This window comes from Chenopodium quinoa, unplaced genomic scaffold, assembly GCF_001683475.1.
Source record: "Chenopodium quinoa cultivar QQ74 unplaced genomic scaffold, ASM168347v1, whole genome shotgun sequence".
Classification (NCBI taxonomy): Eukaryota; Viridiplantae; Streptophyta; class Magnoliopsida; order Caryophyllales; family Amaranthaceae; genus Chenopodium; species Chenopodium quinoa.
In genome coordinates, this window is record NW_018742205.1 from 2,990,841 (window position 1) to 3,010,599 (window position 19,759).

The 19,759-nt window shown below is 35.8% G+C and overlaps 2 protein-coding genes across 2 annotated transcripts; both read left to right on the forward strand.

Annotated features, from left to right (window-relative positions):
• Window positions 1–14,681: 14,681 nt before the first annotated feature.
• Window positions 14,682–18,153, forward strand: LOC110726598. Its single transcript, XM_021906078.1, has 4 exons — window positions 14,682–15,255; window positions 15,359–16,317; window positions 16,429–16,451; window positions 16,551–18,153. Exons 1-4 carry the CDS (start codon window positions 14,682–14,684, stop codon window positions 18,151–18,153), a joined length of 3,159 nt encoding a protein of 1,052 aa, XP_021761770.1.
• Window positions 18,154–18,158: 5 nt separating this feature from the next.
• Window positions 18,159–18,785, forward strand: LOC110726610 (ATP-dependent DNA helicase pif1-like). The gene has a single exon (XM_021906087.1). The coding sequence runs from the start codon at window positions 18,159–18,161 to the stop codon at window positions 18,783–18,785; it is 627 nt and encodes a 208-aa protein (XP_021761779.1).
• The last annotated feature ends 974 nt before the right edge of the window (window positions 18,786–19,759 follow it).

Consider the following 19,759-nt stretch of genomic DNA (forward strand, 5'->3'; position numbering starts at 1 on the left):
GGATATAACTATTGCCAAACTCATTGTCAATCCTGCAATATTTTATGCACAGTTAGTATGTTATCCTTCATGTATATTTAAATTTAAAACTATTATATGAGTTATAATATGAAATAACCTACTCTTGAAGAAATTGTTTTTTTCCATATCTTCGTTGTAAAATATTTTTGTGGAAAACAATGAGTTTGACAGTGTTAATTCACCTGATTACATTGAAGTGTAATTTATATGCATAATATTATCGGGAAAAGTATATATGGAAAACGAACTTACCTCTCCATTCTTTAATTTATCTTTGCAAATTGCATGATAATAATAATGACATGTCCAGAATTATTTGCCTCCAGAAACCTTAAAGTTTCTTCAGCATAATTTATATGCATAATATTCAGAGTGCACTTGATTGTTTTTCTCCTTATATTTTTTTTGTTTTTTCAAATTTTTTTTTAAAAAAACATTTATAACATGTAATAATTATATATTTAAAATTGCAATATTAAAAATTTGATCGAACGAAAAACACATACTCTATGTCATTGAGTTCCATGATAAGCTTATTTGAGTCTCTACCGTTTCGTTTAATAGGCTCAAGGCAATCAAGGGGGCCAAATTTGTTTATTTGCGCAGCAATATCTGTTTAAATGAATCATTATACCATAAAAAAGATAATAATATTTTCACAAATTGGATACAATGAGAGACAAATTAGATATAGATATAGATTTAGATAGTGAACAATAGAAAAATTATCATAAAAGGAATCTAGATAAACAAGGGTAAAAATATATTATTATTATAAGGATGAATGGGCCTCCCTAAGTGCATCAACCTATTTACTTGAGGAAGAAGTCGTGAATTCCACCCTAATAAATAGTACTTGTTGCGGTTAATTTGGGTTTGATTGGGAGCGGTTGTTGGTTGGAATTACTAATAATGGCGTATGAAGGAATGGAAAAACCGGCAGAGTCGGTGTTTCAGCTGACAGCGGATGAGGTTGGAACGGCATTCAGTTTGGGCACGGTGGGCGGTTTCGCGTACCACTTCGGAAGGGTAATATATTCGGGGCGGCGTAACTTCAACTTGAGGAGGGCCTTCAGGTTGGCGTGCCACAGGGGACCCCAGGTCGGTGGGATTGGCGCTGTGGCTGCCGCTGCAGCAGTCGCCTACCAAATTGCAGACGTCTCAATTCGTCAGGAGAATGATCTTTACACCATGTTCTTCAGTTTCGCCACCGGGGGTGCTGCTGTCGCGGCTTAACATGGGATTCGACGTGCTTCGCTCTCCGCCCTCTGTTTCGGAACTGGTTTTACCGCCACCGTGCATTGGTTACGACTCCTGCGCAAGGAGGAGGATAAACTCAACTATTTGGATGCCAACAGCCTTTCTGCTCCTCCTCATTAGAACCAGAACCAACTCTTTTCTTTCGCATAAACTTATTGTTTATGTCTCTTAAATTGCATCTTCTTCTAATTTACTCTTTAATAAAACAACGGAGCAAGTTTGTATAATTATTGATGTTGATGTTCTTTTATAAATCATACTTTTATACTTTTCTATTATGATGAGTATTGTATTGATTTTAATCCTATCTCTGGTTGGATTCGGTTCTAGAGTTGGAGTTGATGGTTAAAGCCCAAACCAAACTAAAAGGCTTACTATGTTCAATTTCATGTCTGTGTTTTACTTTCCCTCTCCAGTTGCAGTTGTGAGATTGGCTTTAGTCAATCTCGCGTTTGCAGCAGGTAATTGCTGTTAAAACTCTTGCATTAGCATCCGGCGAGTTTGTACTCGTATTAGTAGATGACTTATAAATCAGAAACTGAATGAGAAACTTGCTGACCAGTGTTCTTTTTTTTTTTTTCCAACTATCTTGCCTGATTTGTACAAATCAGCAGATTCAGGTTTGCCTGATTTGTACAACAATTTAATGCATTTTATTCAAAACTACTCACAACCAGATTTTTTTTTTTTTTTTTTTTTTTTTTTTTTTTTTTTTTTTTTTTTTTTTTTTTGCATTCCTGCTTTTGATTTAGCTCTCTTAGTTGCTAATTCTTCCCAATCCTTATGTGGAGAGCATTCAAGTATGTTCTGAAAGACGCTGGTGCATCTGTGGATGACATATCACAAATACCAACGCAATAGCAACATCTTTGAATATACTATTTGGGTCCCCATCAACAACAAATAATGAAAATTCCAAATGCGATGACTATTAGCTCGAAATTGAGTGATTAAGGTCTTTCCTCTTGAACTGGTTTGGATGGAAGCTCGATGATGAATTTCCTCATTTAAGAAAGCTTTCGATTCTTAAATTAGGAAATTCTAATCATGGTCGGGCTTTCATTTGTCAATTGTGTCCCTCTCCCTGATCCCCTGCCCTTGACTAATCCCCAACTCCTCTCTGATCTTCTACCACTCCCTGTTCCCCTGCCTCTCCCTGATCCCTTGCCTCTCCCCGATGCCTTGCCCCTCCTTGGCTTCATAGACTCCAAGCCTGACTCAAATGGTTCAATTTCAATGTCTCTCCAATACTCCCATGTTATCAAAAATAATGTCATTCATGGCAGTAGGTGATGGTGGTGCCATGTTACGCCCAACATCACAGACATAACGTCAGGAATGTTAGAGTTGACTGAGTGGGTGAATTGACTTTGAACAGCAGTACAATCAGGGTGGATTTCAATTACTTGGGGCATAAGTCTAGGACTCCTCCTAGGTGTTGTGAGTGTTTGGTGTTTTTGAGGGGGTTTTTTTTTGCATTTGGTTCTGTTATGGGTGATGTTTGGGAGTGTTCAGGTTCTACAAGTGGAATTCTATCTGACTCACTTCGTTCATTCACTTCCCTTAAATGAATTGCAGCTTGTACAACAGGCGAGGGTTTGTCTAACTCACTCACCCAAATGTGGATTAGGTCTCTCTTAAGTATGTCTGAGAACATCTTAAGCAAATGGACATAAGTGGTTAATGGCTCGTGTTTCATTTTGTGTAAGTACGTGAAACTTGGGAACTTAGGAACAGGGTTCTCTTCCTTACCAGCTGCCTCCCCAAAGTCATTAATCAAGTACAAAAGGCTTACTTTGTCTACATCATCAACAACAACATCTGTGTCTTTTCCCTTGTATTGAAACCTTAAAACTAAATTATCCCCCATTTCCAATCACAACCTGAACAAACAACAAAAAATAGAACCATGTGAAAAACAAAACACAACCCAACATCAAAATATTAAAAAAAAGAAAAAAAAAAACTTTTAAGTTATGCCCCTTAACTTCTTCGGTTTCTAAGCTGTGTTCATATTTTTTCAAACGTCTAAGTTGTGCCCTCAACCTCACTTTTTTTAATTAGCAATAACCTTGACGTTAACATTAATTAACGGACATTAGGGTTTGTTAATTTTCGTTGCTAGTTACTCTACCTTAACCACCTAAACTGGTCGGCTGGTACTGTACCTCCCCATCTCATCGACCCCTGAGCCCCTCCCTTTCCCCTAACCTCCGCTACATCCACCTTCTTTCTCGAAACCCCAACCAACCGACCACCCTCATTCCTCCGTTAAACCACCACGAAACAACCCCCAACTCCCTTTCCCACACCCCGAAACAACGAGGTAGAGTCATTTTGAGGCGGGGGAAGGGATTGTTGGCTGTTTCGCAATGGTTGTGTGGTCAATTTTTCTAGGCTGCTCGGTTTACTAGGCTAGGTTGCATCACGTGGTTGTGTTCGTTGAGTGTTAAGGAAGGAAGGAGGGCGAGGCTCGCCGGCGGGAGGAATTTTCTGGGCGAGGGTGGACAGTCGATTGCCGGCGGCGATGAAGTGGACTGATGGGCTGGGTTGTGGTGGTGGGAGGGTGGTTGGTTTTTTTCCAAATCAATTCTTAATTAAGTTTTAATTATTTTATTTTCTGATTTTTTAGTTTTTTGTAAAGTGTTTGACCAATTAGAACAGGACACGTGTCAAATTATTAACGCCTCTTAACTTTCATTAACGATTATGGCTGTCAAAGGATATTGTTGATAATGGAGGGCACGGCTTATAACTTTGAAAAAGTATGGGTACAGCTTAGAAATTTAATAACTTGGGGGCATAGCTTAGAAAAACCCTTTTTTTTATTTTCCTTTCTTTTCTTACCTTTTCTCCTAATCACATGTTATTTCTCTCTCCTACTTTTACCAAATTACACTTTTATCCATCATTAACAAATTTTGCCAAAGTTCAATTGTTGCAACTAATCCATAACAGAGGGACGCTACTAGAAAATAAGCCATTTTCGACGGAAGAATTCCGTCGGAAACACCCTAAATTCCGTCGGAAACACCCTAAATTCCGTCGAACCGGTTGTCGGAAGCACTTTTGTAGGAAAAATGACCTTTTCTGACGGAAATTCCGTCAGAATTAGGTCGTCGGAAGAGGATTTCCGGCACCGGAAAAGTCCGTCGAAAATTTCCGATGAACACAATTCCGTCGGAAATCTTACCCAGAAAATAAAAAAAAAGCCCCCCACCCTACACCATCACCACCCCACCGCCTCACCTTCCCCTTAACCACCACCACTCCCCACCGGCCCCCACCACTCCTCCAGCCCCAACCTCAAACGAACCATGACCACCCCCAGCCCCCACCACTCCCCACCAGCCCCCACCACTCCACCAGCCCCAACCTCAAACCATGACCACCACCAGCCCAAACCTCACACCACGACCACCGTTCACCACAAAAAAAAAAACCGAAAATAAAATTAACCACCAAAATCGAAAAAAAATCAAAAATAAAATATGAAAATTAACACAAAAAAATCGAAAAATACAACACAAAAAAAATCAAAATCAGTAGATCTAACAAAAAAAAACGAAAATTAAACAACAAAAATGATAGGAAATACAATTATCTAATCAAATTTATAATTAACATTACAATTACATTAAAAATTAACTAGATCTCAATCTAACCTAAATTAAAAATAGATCTACAAAATAATAACCTTGAGAGTGGGTGACGATGGTTGTTACGCCGTTGTTGGTGGTGTTGATGTTGGTTGACGGTGGTTGTGGTTGTTGTTGTTGACGGTTGAAGCCTTGAAGGTAGTTGTTGTTGTTATTGACGGAGATAGAAATGGAGGACGAAGGACAGAAGAGGAGGATGGACGGAGAGAGAGAAGAGAAAGAAGAAGACATAAGAGGAGGACAGAAAGATAGAAGAAAACAGAAGAGGAAGGAAGAGAGGAGAGGAGAGAGAAAGAGAAGAGGAAAGAGGAGAGGACAGAGAAAGAGGAGAGGACAGAGAAACGAGAAATGAGGAAAGAGAGGGGAAAGAGAGGCAGAGAGAAGAAGAGGAGAGGAGAGAAAAATGAGAAATGAAAGGGGGGAGGGGGGTAGTTCCGTGTTTATTAGGGGTTAGAATTTTTTTTTTAATTTTAAAAAAACCATAATTCTGTCGGAAATGGTTTAATTTTCGCAGGAAATTTCCGACGGAATTTATCTCCTACAGATTTAATATCCGTCGGAAATTAATTATTTTCCAATGGAAAATCCGTCGGAAACTAAGTTTTTTTTCCGACGGATTTTTGTGTCCGTCGGAACACGTCCGTCGGAAATTGACCTTTTTCTAGTAGTGGGAGTATTAGATTAGCAAAGGAACTTAGGTATAAATTAGGGAATTTTAATCTCCTCCGAACTGCTATCGCGGTTTTGTTTTTTTTAGCTTATCTTCAATTCTAATTTAGAAACTATAATAAAAGTTTAAAAAAAAAAGTGCAAAGATGTTAAAAAAATAAGGAAAATGATGTTTAAGAAGCTTAATATAGAAATAAAAGGTTAGATCAAGCATTTATCTACAACTCTTAAAAAGAGAGAAGTTCACCGTTAGACCTATTATGAACAGTAACGCATTTCAATTTCCAATTTTGAACAGTGCCAATTTTGAACAGTAGCAATTTCAACAGCGCAACACTTGCTACAGTAGCAATTTGAACAGCACAACATTTGCTTCAGCATTTGTTTTTCGGATTTGTACTTCCCTATTACATTTGGCCTTTTTATTTCAATTTCCAATTTTTGAACAGTGCCAATTTTGAACAGTAGCAATTTCAACAGCGCAACACTTGCTACAGTAGCAATTTGAACAGCACAACATTTGCTTCAGCATTTGTTTTTCGGATTTGTACTTTCCTATTACATTTGGCCTTTTTATTTCAATTTCCAATTTTGAACAGTGCCAATTTTGAACAGTAGCAATTTCAACAGCGCAACACTTGCTACAGTAGCAATTTGAAAAGCACAACATTTGCTTCAACATTTGTTTTTCGGATTTGTACTTCCCTATTACATTTGGCCTTTTTTCCGAAACATTCTCTTTATATATATAGGCGGCTTTTTTGGGTTTTCTCTTAGGTTATTTCATTTCCTGTTTCTCTCTCTTCTGATTTTGTTTTTCCGTTCTTCTATTTTCTCATTCTATATGTAACTGCCTTCTCTTTCTATAATTTAGATTTATTTTTTCAAATTTGTGTTTTCGTTCTTCTATTCTGTTTCCCGTTGGAGTTATATACAGGTTTGTGTTGTGTTTTTTCAAATTTGTGTTTTCGTTCTTCTATTCTGTTTCCCGTTGGAGTTATATACAGGTTTGTGTTGTGGTTTTTTTGTTTCTGGTATTGCATTTTGGATTTCATTGTTCTGTATATTTGTAAGTGTTTGTTCGAATTTTCTGGGATTGGAGGTTTCGGTGATTTTTTGTTATTTCTGTTCAGTTGGATTGAATTTGTTTGTCTATTTTTATTGTTCATGGCCTTTGTGTTTGCATTGTTTTGGTTTGTTTGGCATTGGGGTTTATTATCGTGTTTTTTTTGTTCTTTGTATTTCCTGTTTCTCTGTATTTGTTTACTTTGTTTGGCAAATAGTAATTTTTTTGGTCTGTGTTGTGATTTAAATCGATTATCATTTTAGATTGGTGTATTGTGTTGTGTTTCTCTGTATTTGTTTACTTTGTTTGGCAAATAGTATTTTTTTTGGTTTTTGGTGATTTTTTGTTATTTCTGTTCAGTTGGATTGAATTTGTTTGTCTATTTTTATTGTTCATGGCCTTTGCGTTTGCATTGTTTTGGTTTGTTTGGCATTGGGGTTTATTATCTTGTTTTTTTTTGTTTTTTGTGTTTCATGTTTCTCTGTATTTGTTTACTTTGTTTGGCAAATAGTACTTTTTTTTGGTCTGTGTTGTGATTTCAATCGATTAGCATTTTAGATTGGTGTATTGTGTTGTGTTTCTCTGTATTTGTTTACTTTGTTTGGAAAATAGCATTTCTTTTGGTTTGCGTTGTGATTTAAAGCGATTATCATTTAGATTGGTGTGTTGTGTTGTGTTGATTTATATTTGTGTTTTGGTCTTTTATTTTGTTTTTTCACACCAAAGAAAAAACATTAACGACCAACAAATATTACAACAAACAACAAATTGAAGCAAAACTCAAAATCAAACTATTAGAAGGAAACTAGGAATTCGCTCGAAGATATTGAAGATATCGTTTCGAATTTATCGGTCACTATTGGAATTAGGCATCCATTAATGTGAAAAAGAAAAAGAAAGCGAAAAGTTTAGCTAAATCTGGGGAGACGAAGATCGAGAGATGGCCAAGAAGAAGAGAGAGAAAGGAAGGACAGGAGAAATAGGAAGAAAAGTTCGGCTGGGTGCCGAAGAAAGGAGGATAAGGACAAAGGAAAGGGGAAAAGCACAATACTCTACTATTCATAATTGGCAATTGATTTCGCTGCTGTTCATAGTTGGCAATTGATTTCGTTGTTGTTCACAAGGAGTGTAGCGGTTAACTTCTCTCTTAACTCCTGCAAAGAGAGGAGTTCACTGGTAGACTCATTATTGACAGTATTGAACAATGCCAATTTGGAACGGTAGCAATTTGAACAGTACAACATTTGCTTCAGCATTTGTTTTTTGGATTTGTCCTTGTCTCTTACATTCGGCCTTTTGTCGAAACAATCTCTTTCGAGATGGCCAAGAAGAAGAGAGGGAAAGGAAGGATAGAAGAAATAGGAAGAAAAGTTCGACTGGGTGCCGAAGGAAGGAGGACAAGGAAATGGAAAGGGGAAAAGCACAATACTCTACTGTTCATAATTGGCAATTGATTTCGCTGCTGTTCATAATTGGCAATTAATTTCGCTGCTGTTTACAATGGGAGTACCGGTGAACTTCTCTCTTAATTCTTAAAAAGAGCGGAGTTCACCGGTAGACTCATTATTGACAGTATTGAACAGTGCCAATTAGGAACAGTAGCAATTTCAACAGTATAACATTTGCTTCAGCATCTGTTTTTTCGGATTTGTTCTTCTCTCTTACATTTGGCCTTTTGCCGAAACATTTTCTACAGAAGCAATAGGAAGAAACGTTCGGCTGGGTGCTGAAGCAAATGTTGTATTGTTCAAATTGCTACCTGTCACTGTTGGAATTAGGCATCCATTAATGCGAAAAAGAAAAAGACAGCACAAGGTCTAGAAAAAGGAAGGATAGAAGAAATAGGAAGAATAGTTCGGCTGGGTGCCGAAGAAAGGAGGATAAGGACAAAGTAAAGGGGAAAAGCATAATACTCTAATGTTCATAATTGGCAATTGATTTCGCTGTTGTTCACAATGAGAGTAGCGGTGAAATTCTCTTTTAACTCTTACAAAGAGAGGAGTTCACCGGTAGACTCATTATTGACAGTAATGAATAGTGCCAATTTGGAACGGTAGCAATTTAAACAGTACAACATTTGCTCCAGCAGTTGTTTTTCGGATTTGTCCTTCTCTCTTACATTCGGCCTTTTGTCGAAACATTCTTTTTCGAGATGGCCTGGAAGAAGAGAGAGAAAGGAAGGATAGAAGAAATAGGAATAAAAGTTCGGCTTGGTGCCGAAGGACGGAGGATAAGGACAAAGGAAAGGGGAAAAGCACAATACTCTACTGTTCATAATTGGCAATTGATTTCGCTGCTGTGCATAATTGGCAATTGATTTCGCTGCTGTTCACAATGGGAATACCGGTGAACTTCTATATTAACTCTTAAAAAGAGAGGAGTTCACCGGTAGACTCATTATTGACGGTAATGGATAGTGCCGATTTTGAACAGTAGCAGTTTAAATAGTATAACATTTTCTTCGGCATTTGTTTTCCGGATTTGCCCTTCTCTTTTACATTGGGCTTTTTGCCGAAACATTCTCTTTCTATATATAGGCGGCTTTTTTTTGTTTTCCCTTAGGTTGTTTTCATTTCCTGTTTCTCTCTCTTCCGATTTTGTTTTTCCGTTCATCTATTTCCTCATTCTATGTGTAAATGCCTTTTCTTTGTATAATTTTGATTTATTTTTCTAAATTTGTTTTTTTTGTTCTCCTATTCCGTTTGCTATTGGAGTTATATACAGGTTTGTGTTGTGGTTTTTTTTTTTTTTTTGGTATTGCAATTTGGATTTCGTTGTTGTGTATATTTGTTAGTCTTTGTTCGAATTTTAGAACTTGATTAATTTTTCCTTGGCGGCCACGTTATGCATATGGTAAGAAAAATGAAATATAAAATTGTTGTTAATCTACGGCAATTGTACATATTAGTTCGTATTTGTCTTAAACTATTTATTATGCTGGGCAATTTAATGTGTTTTCTTATTTATTTTTGGCACAGTATAGGGACCGTTAAACACGGGACAATAGCTGATAAGTATATCTCTCCAACAGAATACTATGCCTACATATTGCAAATGAGGCCTTTAAATATGCTCCTTAGAAGTGGAAGATGTTCTCAGCAATTTGTTTTGGACATGTATGTGAAGATCGAAAATTCAAGACTCGATTATTTGCGGAACAATTAAGAAATCATTACACCTTATCTTTATCAGGGTATCCTTGATAGTGTGACACGTGGAGAGGCAGATGCTTCGAAGATTGGATATCTTGTTGTTTTACCTGCGTCGTTCATTGGGTGTCCTAGGGTTCTAAAACGTCGTTATCTAAATGTAATGGTATTAGTTCAAAGATATGGGAAACCGGATTTGTTTATTACTATGACATGTAATGCAAATTGGGCCAAAATAAAGTTTGAATTATAACCTGGAGAGAAAGCTCAGGATAGGCCAGATATAGTGGCACGTATATTTCTATGAACAATAACGCATTTCAAATTTCCTATTTTGAACAGTGCCAATTTTGATCAGTATCATTTTGAACAGTACAACATTTGCTTCAGCATTTGTTTCTCGGATTTGTACTTCTATATTACATTCGGGCTTTTTCCGAAACATTATCTTTTTATATCTAGGCAGCTTCTTTTGGTTTTCCCTTAGGTTCTTTTCATTTCCTGTTTCTGTCTCTTACGATTGTGTTTTTCCGTTGTTCAATTTCCTCATTCTATATATAACTGCCTTCTCTTTCTATAATTTTGATTTATTTTTCCAAATTTGTGTTTCCGTTCTTTTATTCCGTTTGCTATTGGAATTATATAAAGGTTTGTGTTTTGGTTTTTTTTTTTTGGGTGTTGTAATTTGGATTTCATTGTTGTGTATATTTGTTAGTGTTTGTTCGAAATTTCTGGGATTGGAGGTTTCGGTGATTTTTTGTTCTTTCCGTTCAGTTGGATTGAATTTGTTTATCTATTTGTATTGTTCATGGTCTTTGCGTTTGCATTGTTTTTGTTTGTTTGACATTGGGGTTTATTACTTTGTTTTTATGTTCTTCCTATTTCCTGTTTCTCTGTATTTGTTTACTTTGTTCGGCAAATAGTATTTTTTTTGGTTTGTGTTATGATTTAAATCGATTATCATTTAGATTGGTGTATTATGTTGTGTTAATTTATATTTGTGTTTTGGTCTTTTATATTTTTGTTTGTTTTTGTTCGGTTATGTGGAATTATAGGTATCGATGCTTTTGTTTTGTTGTATGCAGATGAAAATTTGGGTTATGTGTGTTGTGTTTTGTTTTCAATTCTTTTGTTTAGTTCTGATAACACAATTGTTTTATTCACTATTAAAAATGTCAACCCATCAAATCATAACATAATCTTAACAGTTTATAACTTGATCAAATTTTTCTTGGCGTCCGCGTTGTGTAGATGGTAAGAAAAATGAAATATAGAGTTGTTATTAATCCACGGCAGTTGTAGATGTGTGGTTTGGATAAGTAGTTGATGTCGGGGGTTTGCAGCTGTGTTTTTGTAGTGGTTTTTGTACATTTACAAATTGTTTCTGCAACACCATTGAAGCGACCGCAAATCCAAACACCGCAAGCAAAATCGCACCAAAGAAAAAACATTAACGATTAACAAATATTACAACAAATTGAAGCAAAACTGAAAATTAGACTATTAGAGGCAAATTATGTATTCACTGGGAGATATTGAAGATATCATTTCAAATTTACCGATGACTGTTGGAATTAGGCAGCCGTTAATGCGAAAAGGAATAAAAAAGCAAAAGGTTTAGCTAAATCTGGGGAGACGATGATCGAGAGATGGCTAAGAAGAAGAGACGGAAAGGAAGGGTAGAAGAAATCAGCAGATAAGTTCGGCTGGGTGCCGAAGAAAGGAGGATAACAACAAAGGAAAGGGGAAAGGCATAATACACTATTGTTCATAATTGGCTATTGATTTCGCTGTTGTTCATAATTGGCAATTGATTTCGCTGCTGTTCACAATGGGAGTACCGGTGAATTTTTCTCTTAACTCTTAAAAAGAGAGGATTCCAATGGTAGTCTCATTTCGGCTGGGTGCCGAAGAAAGGATGGTAACGAAAAAGGAAAAGGGAAAAGCACAATACACTACTGTTCATAATTGGCTATTCATTTCAACGGTAGACTCTTATTGACAGTATTGAACAGTGCCAATTTTGAACAGTAGCAATTTGAATAATACAACATTTCCTTCAGCATTTGTTTTTTGGATTTGTTCATGCATATTACATTCGGGCTCTTGCCGAAACATTTTTTATCTATATATAGGCGGCCTTTTTTTTTCCCTTAGGTTGTTTTCATTTCCTGTTTCTCTCTCTTCCGATTTTGTTTTTTCCGTTAATCTATTTCCTCATTCTATATATAATTGCTTTCTCTTTCTGTAATTTTTATTTATTTTTCCAAATTTGTGTTTTCGTTCTTCTATTCTGTTTGCTGTTGGAGTTATACACAGGTTTGTGTTGTGGTTTTTTTTTTTTTTTTGGTATTGCAATTTGGATTTCATTGGTGTGTATATTTGTTAGTGTTTGTTTGAATTTTAGAACTTGATCAATTTTTTTTTAGTGGCCATGTTGTGCAGATGGTAAGAAAAATGAAATATAGAGTTGTTGTTAATCCACGGCAATTGTAGATGTTTGGTTTGGATAAGTAGTTGATGTCGGTGTTTTGCAGTTGTGTTTTTGTAGTGGTTTTTGTACATTTAGAAGTTATTACCTGTATTTACGGATTAGGTTATTTTTTGTACAGCTTTTTGTTACTAATTATGGGTTTTCTTGTTTTATTACGTGTTTTTAACCTGTATAGATTATCGGAGTTTTATCTGATATCATGTTTATACATTCTTTATCATTCTTCTTTACCTGTTGGTGTGGTTATGTTGAAGTACGAATACAGGAAATATGCCTATATTTATAATCTGATCGCATTTTTTTTGGCTAAAATGTTGTGTAGATGGTGAGAAAAAAAAAAACCTACAGCTGTTGTTAGTCCAGGGCAGTTTCCTGAAAGTGAGTTTGCTCGATCGTCGACAGAGCAGAGTCGAGATGTAACACCTGGCATTTCAGCGACAGGGATAGCTGTTGACTTGGGTGAATATCCTTTGAAGGACTTATTTATGCTTAAGGGGTTAAGGCGGGAACAAAATACGAATGGAAAAGATCAATCAAATGTTGGTGTTTCTACCACACCTGGTGGGGATAGTGTTGCGTTACTTGTGCAAGAGCAACCAAGAATTATAACAGATGCTGAAAATTTAAATGAAGAGTTTACTCAAACTCATTTGGCAAATTTGCTGCCTGTGCGAATTGTGGGACATAGGGGATCTAAAAAAAGGGATAGGCCTATTGTTCACTTAGGTCAAATTTCATCCGACGAGTTATCCATTCAGCCGAAAAAAAAAACAACGGCTTGTAGGAACGGGTGGTTTCGGTAGTGGGGCCATTTTAGATTCGCTCAATGTTCGTCAGCAAGGGGAAGGAACTAAATGTAACGTTGTTCAAATTTCGGGAGATAATGTTTCCGCTAAAGGCCAAATGGAAGTTGATGTCTTGGCTGCATGTTCTGAGAATTATGTTGCGATGGGTATGGAAGAACAGATGAACCTTGCTGTGGGAGCCGAAAATATGATTATACAAAAAGCACCTACAAAAAGGAAGATTAGGCCTATTGTCGATTTAGGAGAACATTCGTCAGAAACGGTGATGTCGTTGCCGACGGATTCCCCGTCAACCAGTCGACCAGTTGGAGGCGAGGGTAGGCGAATCCCAGTTTCTTTCGATGGTCGTAAGGATGGGGAAGAAACTATATGTAATGCTCTTCAAGTTCCGGCAGATGTCGTCACAAAAAAAGGTCAACCGGGTGTTGATGTATTGGTTGCGTCTACCGAGGAAAACGGTGTGTTGGTTATGGACGACAATCCGATAAATGTTTGCCACGTGGATACATATGCTGAAAGCTTGCGACCAGCACATGGACACCTGTTTGCTGATTATTTTGAGGTGCCTATTCAAGATTGTGAAGAAGTGTAAGTCTTCGTGTTTGTCGTCAACATTGTGGATATACTTTGATCCAGACTATGATTATGGTATTTATTTGTATTTATTGATGTTTTTATTCTTTTAAAGAAAAAAATCCAGGAGTAGTTGGAAGTCGTGTAATGCAGGTAATATTGTTTAACATTGTGTGAAAGCATTATTTCGGATAGTGAGTATTATAAACGTTTTCATATGATCTATGATGTATGGAATTTATATCGCGTTTTTTTGTTTTGTTTTCCTTTTTCGAACAGAAAATTTTTCGGCATTGCCGTATTCCGACGCGATATGGCATACTGTGCCAGTTGAAGTTTGTGAGACGTTGTAAGTTTTTGATGTTCTTCTCCTTTATGTGGTATATTATTTGAAATTAATATATATTATGGTTTTTTTGTAGACATGGATCCAAAAAATGGAAAGAACGCGATATTAATTTTTCTTTATCTGCCAACGAACGGAAAAAAAGTGAACAACGTAAGAGCAAAAGATCTCTGTTTTTTGCACAGTCTGCGTCTGCCAAAAATCCCGGTTTAGAAGGTATTGTTACGGATTTTTTTATAATATAAGAATAAACTATTGTATGTGATATTTGGAATGAATCTAAATGTATTTGGTTTTTTTTTTCAAAAACGTTTTCCCATGTTTCGGCAGTGAGACCACTTGCAATCATTGGTGAAAACCTTCCAGTTGGCCCTCTTGTGCTTGAGAGTGCTTCGTGTTGTTTGTATTGTAATGCCAAGAAATTCATGTATGAAACTCCGAGTTCCTGCTGTTGTGGCGGACAGGTTGTGGTTGCAGCTAATCAATTTCCTGATGAGTTATGCCGATTATATTTATCAGAGGAGGAAGACGCTAAACATTTCAAGTAATACAGCCGAATGTATAACAATCTCTTTGCTTATAGTTCTATACACGGTAAAACGGAGTCGACGACATATAAGGGGATATATTTATTTAAAATGCATGGGCAAGTATATCATTCCGTACCAGATCTTCTGCCTGATGATGGTAGCCCTAAATTTTTGCAGCTCTATTTTTATGATGGCCAGCACGAAGTTCAGAATCGAGTGAATTGTTTTCCTGAGGTACGGGAGGATATTATTCGTATATTAATGAAGATTACTGAAATGAATTCATATGCAAGATTTTTTAGATCGTTGAGGGAAATAGAGATAGATGAAAACACGCAGATAGTATTATCTCAAAATCCTGTTTTGGATCAACGTGTTTATAACGCACCTGTTTCTGATGAAGTTGCTGCAGTATGGCCAGATGGTGCGTCTTCAAGTCAGATTAGCACTCCACATATTATTGTGCATGGAAAGTCTGCCCAAACTCATCGGATTTGTCATTATTATGGGTGCTATGATCCATTACAATACCCGTTGTTATTCCCTTTTGGTGAATGTGGATGGACTCAGAATCTTAAGAAGCGAAATGTTGGTGGGAAAAATCATACACAACAGGTTCCAGATCATATTCATTCCTGTACAGTTCATACCGTGCAGAATTTCTTAGACAAAGAAGAATCACGTAGGTGTTTGTTATTTATGCATATTAGTTCGTATTTGTTTTAAACTATTTATTATGCTGGGCAATTTAATGTGTTTTCTTATTTATTTTTGGCACAATATAGGGACCGTTAAACATAGGACAAGAGCTGATAAGTATATCTCTCCAAGAGAATACTATGCTTACATATTACAAATGAGGCCTTCGAACATGCTCCTTAGAAGTGGAAGATGTTTTCAACAATTTGTTGTGGACATGTATGTGAAGATCAAAAATTCAAGACTCGATTATTTGCGGAACAATCAAGATATCATTAGAGCTGATCTTTATCAGGGTATTCTTGATAGTGTGACAGATGGAGAGACATATGCTTCAAAGATTGGACATCTTATTGTTTTACCTCCGTCATTCATTGGATGTCCTAGAGATCTAAAACGTCGGTATCTAAATGCAATGGCATTAGTTCAAAGATATGGGAAACCGGATTTGTTTATTACTATGACATGTAATGCAAATTGGCCCGAAATAAAGTGTGAATTACAACCTAGAGAGAAAGCTCAGGATAGACTAGATATAGTGGCCCGTATATTTCGTGCAAAATTGTTGGCATTAAAAAAACAAATTAAAAAAGAAAGAATTTTTGGTGAAGTGGCAGCAATGATCTATGTTGTTGAGTTTCAAAAAAGAGGATTACCACATGCACATTTTTTAATAATACTGAAATGTGATTTCAAGATAAGAGGGCCATCTGAGTATGATAAGTTTGTTTGTGCTGAAATCCCATCATTTGATAATCCTCGTCTTCTTAAAGTTGTCTTGACTCATATGATGCATGGGCCTTGTGGGAAGCTGAATCCTAAGTGTCCTTGTATGAGAATGGATGGGAAAAAAATGGTCTGCAAAAATGGATATCCAAAAGATTACAATTCAGAGACAGCAAACAACAAAGATGGGTATCCTGTATATAGGAGAAGACCAACAGGTGAAAAAGTAAAGGTTCGAAGGGCTGAGTTAAATAATCAGTGGGTAGTACCCTATAATCCATATTTATTACTTATGTTTGATTGTCATATAAATGTTGAGGTTTGTTCAACTATCAAAGCTGTGAAATATTTATATAAATATGTTTATAAAGGGCATGATCGAATATCATTTAAGATATCTGCTACAAATGAAAAAAAATTGATGAATTAGATCAATTTCAATCTGGCAGGTTGGTAATGAGTGCTTTATTTACATATTTAGTTTACATTTCTTTATATTATGATATTATGATTACAAATATTACATTTGAATTCTGTGGTTTGAAATTGTAGGTGGGTATCTCCATGTGAGGGAATATGGCGAATATTTGGTTTTGATTTATTTGAAATTTTTCCTCCTGTTATGCCATTACCAGTGCATCTTCCAAACATGCAATCCATTGCTGTAAGACCATTTGAAAATCTCAGACGGGTTGTTAGAGATCCTAAGCGCGCACGTACACCTTTAACGGAGTACTTTGCAGTGAATGCGACAGTTGATGGTGGTGTTAACCTTTTATACAGTGATTTTCCAGAACACTACACATGGAATTCAAATGTGAAAGAATGGAAAGACCGAAAAAATGCACTCACTGTTGTTGGTAGAATATCGTTTGTCTTGCCTGCCGAAGGTGAACGTTATTATCTTCGACTATTGTTGCTTAATGTACGAAATTCAACTTCGTTTACAGACTTACGTATAGTTGACAATTATGTCTGTGCTACATTTCAAGAAACTGCTAAACGGCTAGGCATTTTGGAGGATGATGATGCTGCATCTATTTGTCTAACGAAAGCTGTAGAGATACAGTTACTGTGTGCTTTGAGACGGCTGTTTGCAACAATACTGATATTTTTCCAGCCCAGTGATCCAGCTTCTTTATCGGAAAAGTATTATGCGTCATTGTCGGAAGATTATAGGTACCAGTTTAAAGATTGTCCCGGAAAAGTTAAACAACTAACTGTTAGTTTATTAGAGCAACATCTTGAATCAATGGGTAAATCACTGAAAACATTTGGGCTGGATCATCTGGGCTATAATGTCAGTGTCGAGTTCAGGAAAACGAGAGACATAACAGATGCTTTGAATACACCTATTCCTGAAGAATATATAAACTCAAGATCACGGTTGAATGCAGCTCAACTGAATGCATTTGATGTCATAATGAATCACGTCAAGGAGGGAAAAGGAGGTGCTTTCTTCATTGATGGACCAGGCGGCACGGGTAAGACTTTTTTATACAATTGTTTATATGGAGAAATTCGAATGATGAATAAAATTGTACTGCCCACTGCGTCATCTGGAATAGCCGCATCAAATCTACCTTCAGGCAGAACAGCTCATTCAAGATTTAAAATACCTGTTGATAATGAGAGTTGTTTTACGTGTGATGCGCCAAAACAAGGTAGTTTAGCACAATTATTAAAAGAGACAACTTTGATTATCTGGGATGAGGCTTCTATGGAGAATAAGGCAAATTTACAGGCACTTGATTTGCTGTTGCAAGATATATGTGAAAATACGACACTTTTTGGTGGCAAACTTATCATTTTCGGTGGAGATTTTAGGCAGGTTTTACCGGTTGTACCCCAAAAGTCCTTAAGACAGGCTGTTGAATCGAGCATTGTCGCTTCATATATCTGGCCATCTTTGAAAAGATTTAAGTTAACGAAAAATCAGAGATCTCGTGAAGATCCAACATTTTGTGCGTTTTTGTTATCTCTTGGTAATGGTGAATTACAAACAAATGAGTGTGGATATGTAGAGCTTCCTAATGGAATGGTACATCATTTGGAGATTGAAAGGGACCCCATTTTGGAGATTACAAAAGCTACTTTCCCAGAAGTTGAGAAAGGAACGATTACATCAGACATCTTTGCAGTAGAGCAATTTTAACTCCGATGAATGATGATGTGGATATGGTCAATTCAGTTTTAATTGAACAGTTTCCAGGAAATAAGGTGATTTATAAGAGTTTTGATGCAATGCTCAATGATACTTGCAATATCTATATATCAGAGTTTGTAAATAAGCTTTATCCAGGAGGAATGAGTCCCCATGAGCTTGTGCTTAAAAAAGACTGCCCTGTGATTTTGTTACGTAATATAATGCCTTCGGATGGTCTCTATAATGGGACGAGATTGATTTGCAAGATTTTTCAGCCCAACGTTATCGTCTGTGAAATTTTTGTTGGTCAATATAAAGGGAAAACTGTTTTTTTGCATCGAGCAACTTTACGACCTCCAATAAATAGCAGATATCCATTCACTTTTGAAAGGAAACAGTTCCCAATTAAAATATGTTTTGCTATGACGATTAATAAGTCACAAGGACAAACACTGAGTCAGGTTTCAGTCTATCTTCCTCGACCGTGTTTTTCACATGGTCAACTGTATGTGGCTTTATCTCGGGCAACAAAGGCTAAAAATGTTGTTGTTTATACAATGAAACCGCCAGATGGGTATCACGTCAACTCGGTTAGAAATGTAGTGTCCTTTGACATTTTGAAGTATTCAAAAGTTGTTTAACATCAAACATGCTTGTTGTTGTATAATGGCATTTTTACAGGTGTTGTAATCTTTTTTCTTAAAAAAATACTATACTAATTATAACAAACGTTAATGTGTTCTAAAAAACAGTATAATTACAAATATTGCTATAAAGTTGTATTTCTTTTCAGAATGGTCAATAAGTTATGTTCCATTTAAAGCATTCGTTATGTTAAGATCATCCGTATTTATTTAACAAAATTAATGTTGTAGATGTTATATACTTTGATTCGGGAATTATGTAGATTTATCACATATGAATTTGTGAAAAGATATTTATTCACCGTATATATTAAACTTCTTTTTTTTTAAAAAAATTAGTTAGTGATCAACGTATTATTGTTGCAATTAACATATATTACAGTTAATTGGAAGTTTAATAAATAGATTGGGATGTTTTGTCGGTAGTTGGTTTTTTATGAATGTGTTTACTAATAGTTTAATTAGGAATTTTGATGGTTATGTTAATTTCTATTAAACTTCCATATTTAAAAGCCTTTTGCTACAAATATCAAGTTTATATATATTGTGATAAATAATAAATTAAATCCTTTAATAAAGTTGTATTTTATTACAAGAGTTTATTACTGTTTTCATTTTGGAGGATATATATACTAATAGCAATTTTGTGTTTGTTTAGCATAATCTACAGTACAGATATTATGTGTTATTATTTTACAATTTAAGAAATTGCATATAAGTGGATCTGGGGACAGGTATTTGTATTCTGAAAGATATTTTAATTTGTATTAATTATTCTTACAAATTGTTTATTAATCAAAATATTATTTGTATAATTAGCAAGTACTTTGTACTGTAAATGATTGCATTTTGAAATTGGTGAAATTTGCATAATTTAAACGGTTATTATAACTACCATTATTTAGTGTAATTAAATAGTTGCGACGTTTTGTCGGTAGTTAGACTTTAAAGAATTTAGTTTAATAATAGTT

Bases quoted from the DNA above. Each gene is read 5' to 3' on its own strand.
- LOC110726598 (XM_021906078.1), top strand. From the start codon at position 14,682: ATGCATGGGCAAGTATATCATTCCGTACCAGATCTTCTGCCTGATGAT. The intron at 15,256-15,358 runs GTAGGTGTTTGT...GGCACAATATAG, and splicing joins CTTAGACAAAGAAGAATCAC to GGACCGTTAAACATAGGACA. The intron at 16,452-16,550 runs GTAATGAGTGCT...TTGAAATTGTAG, and splicing joins AATTTCAATCTGGCAGGTTG to GTGGGTATCTCCATGTGAGG.
- LOC110726610 (XM_021906087.1), top strand. From the start codon at position 18,159: ATGAATGATGATGTGGATATGGTCAATTCAGTTTTAATTGAACAGTTT.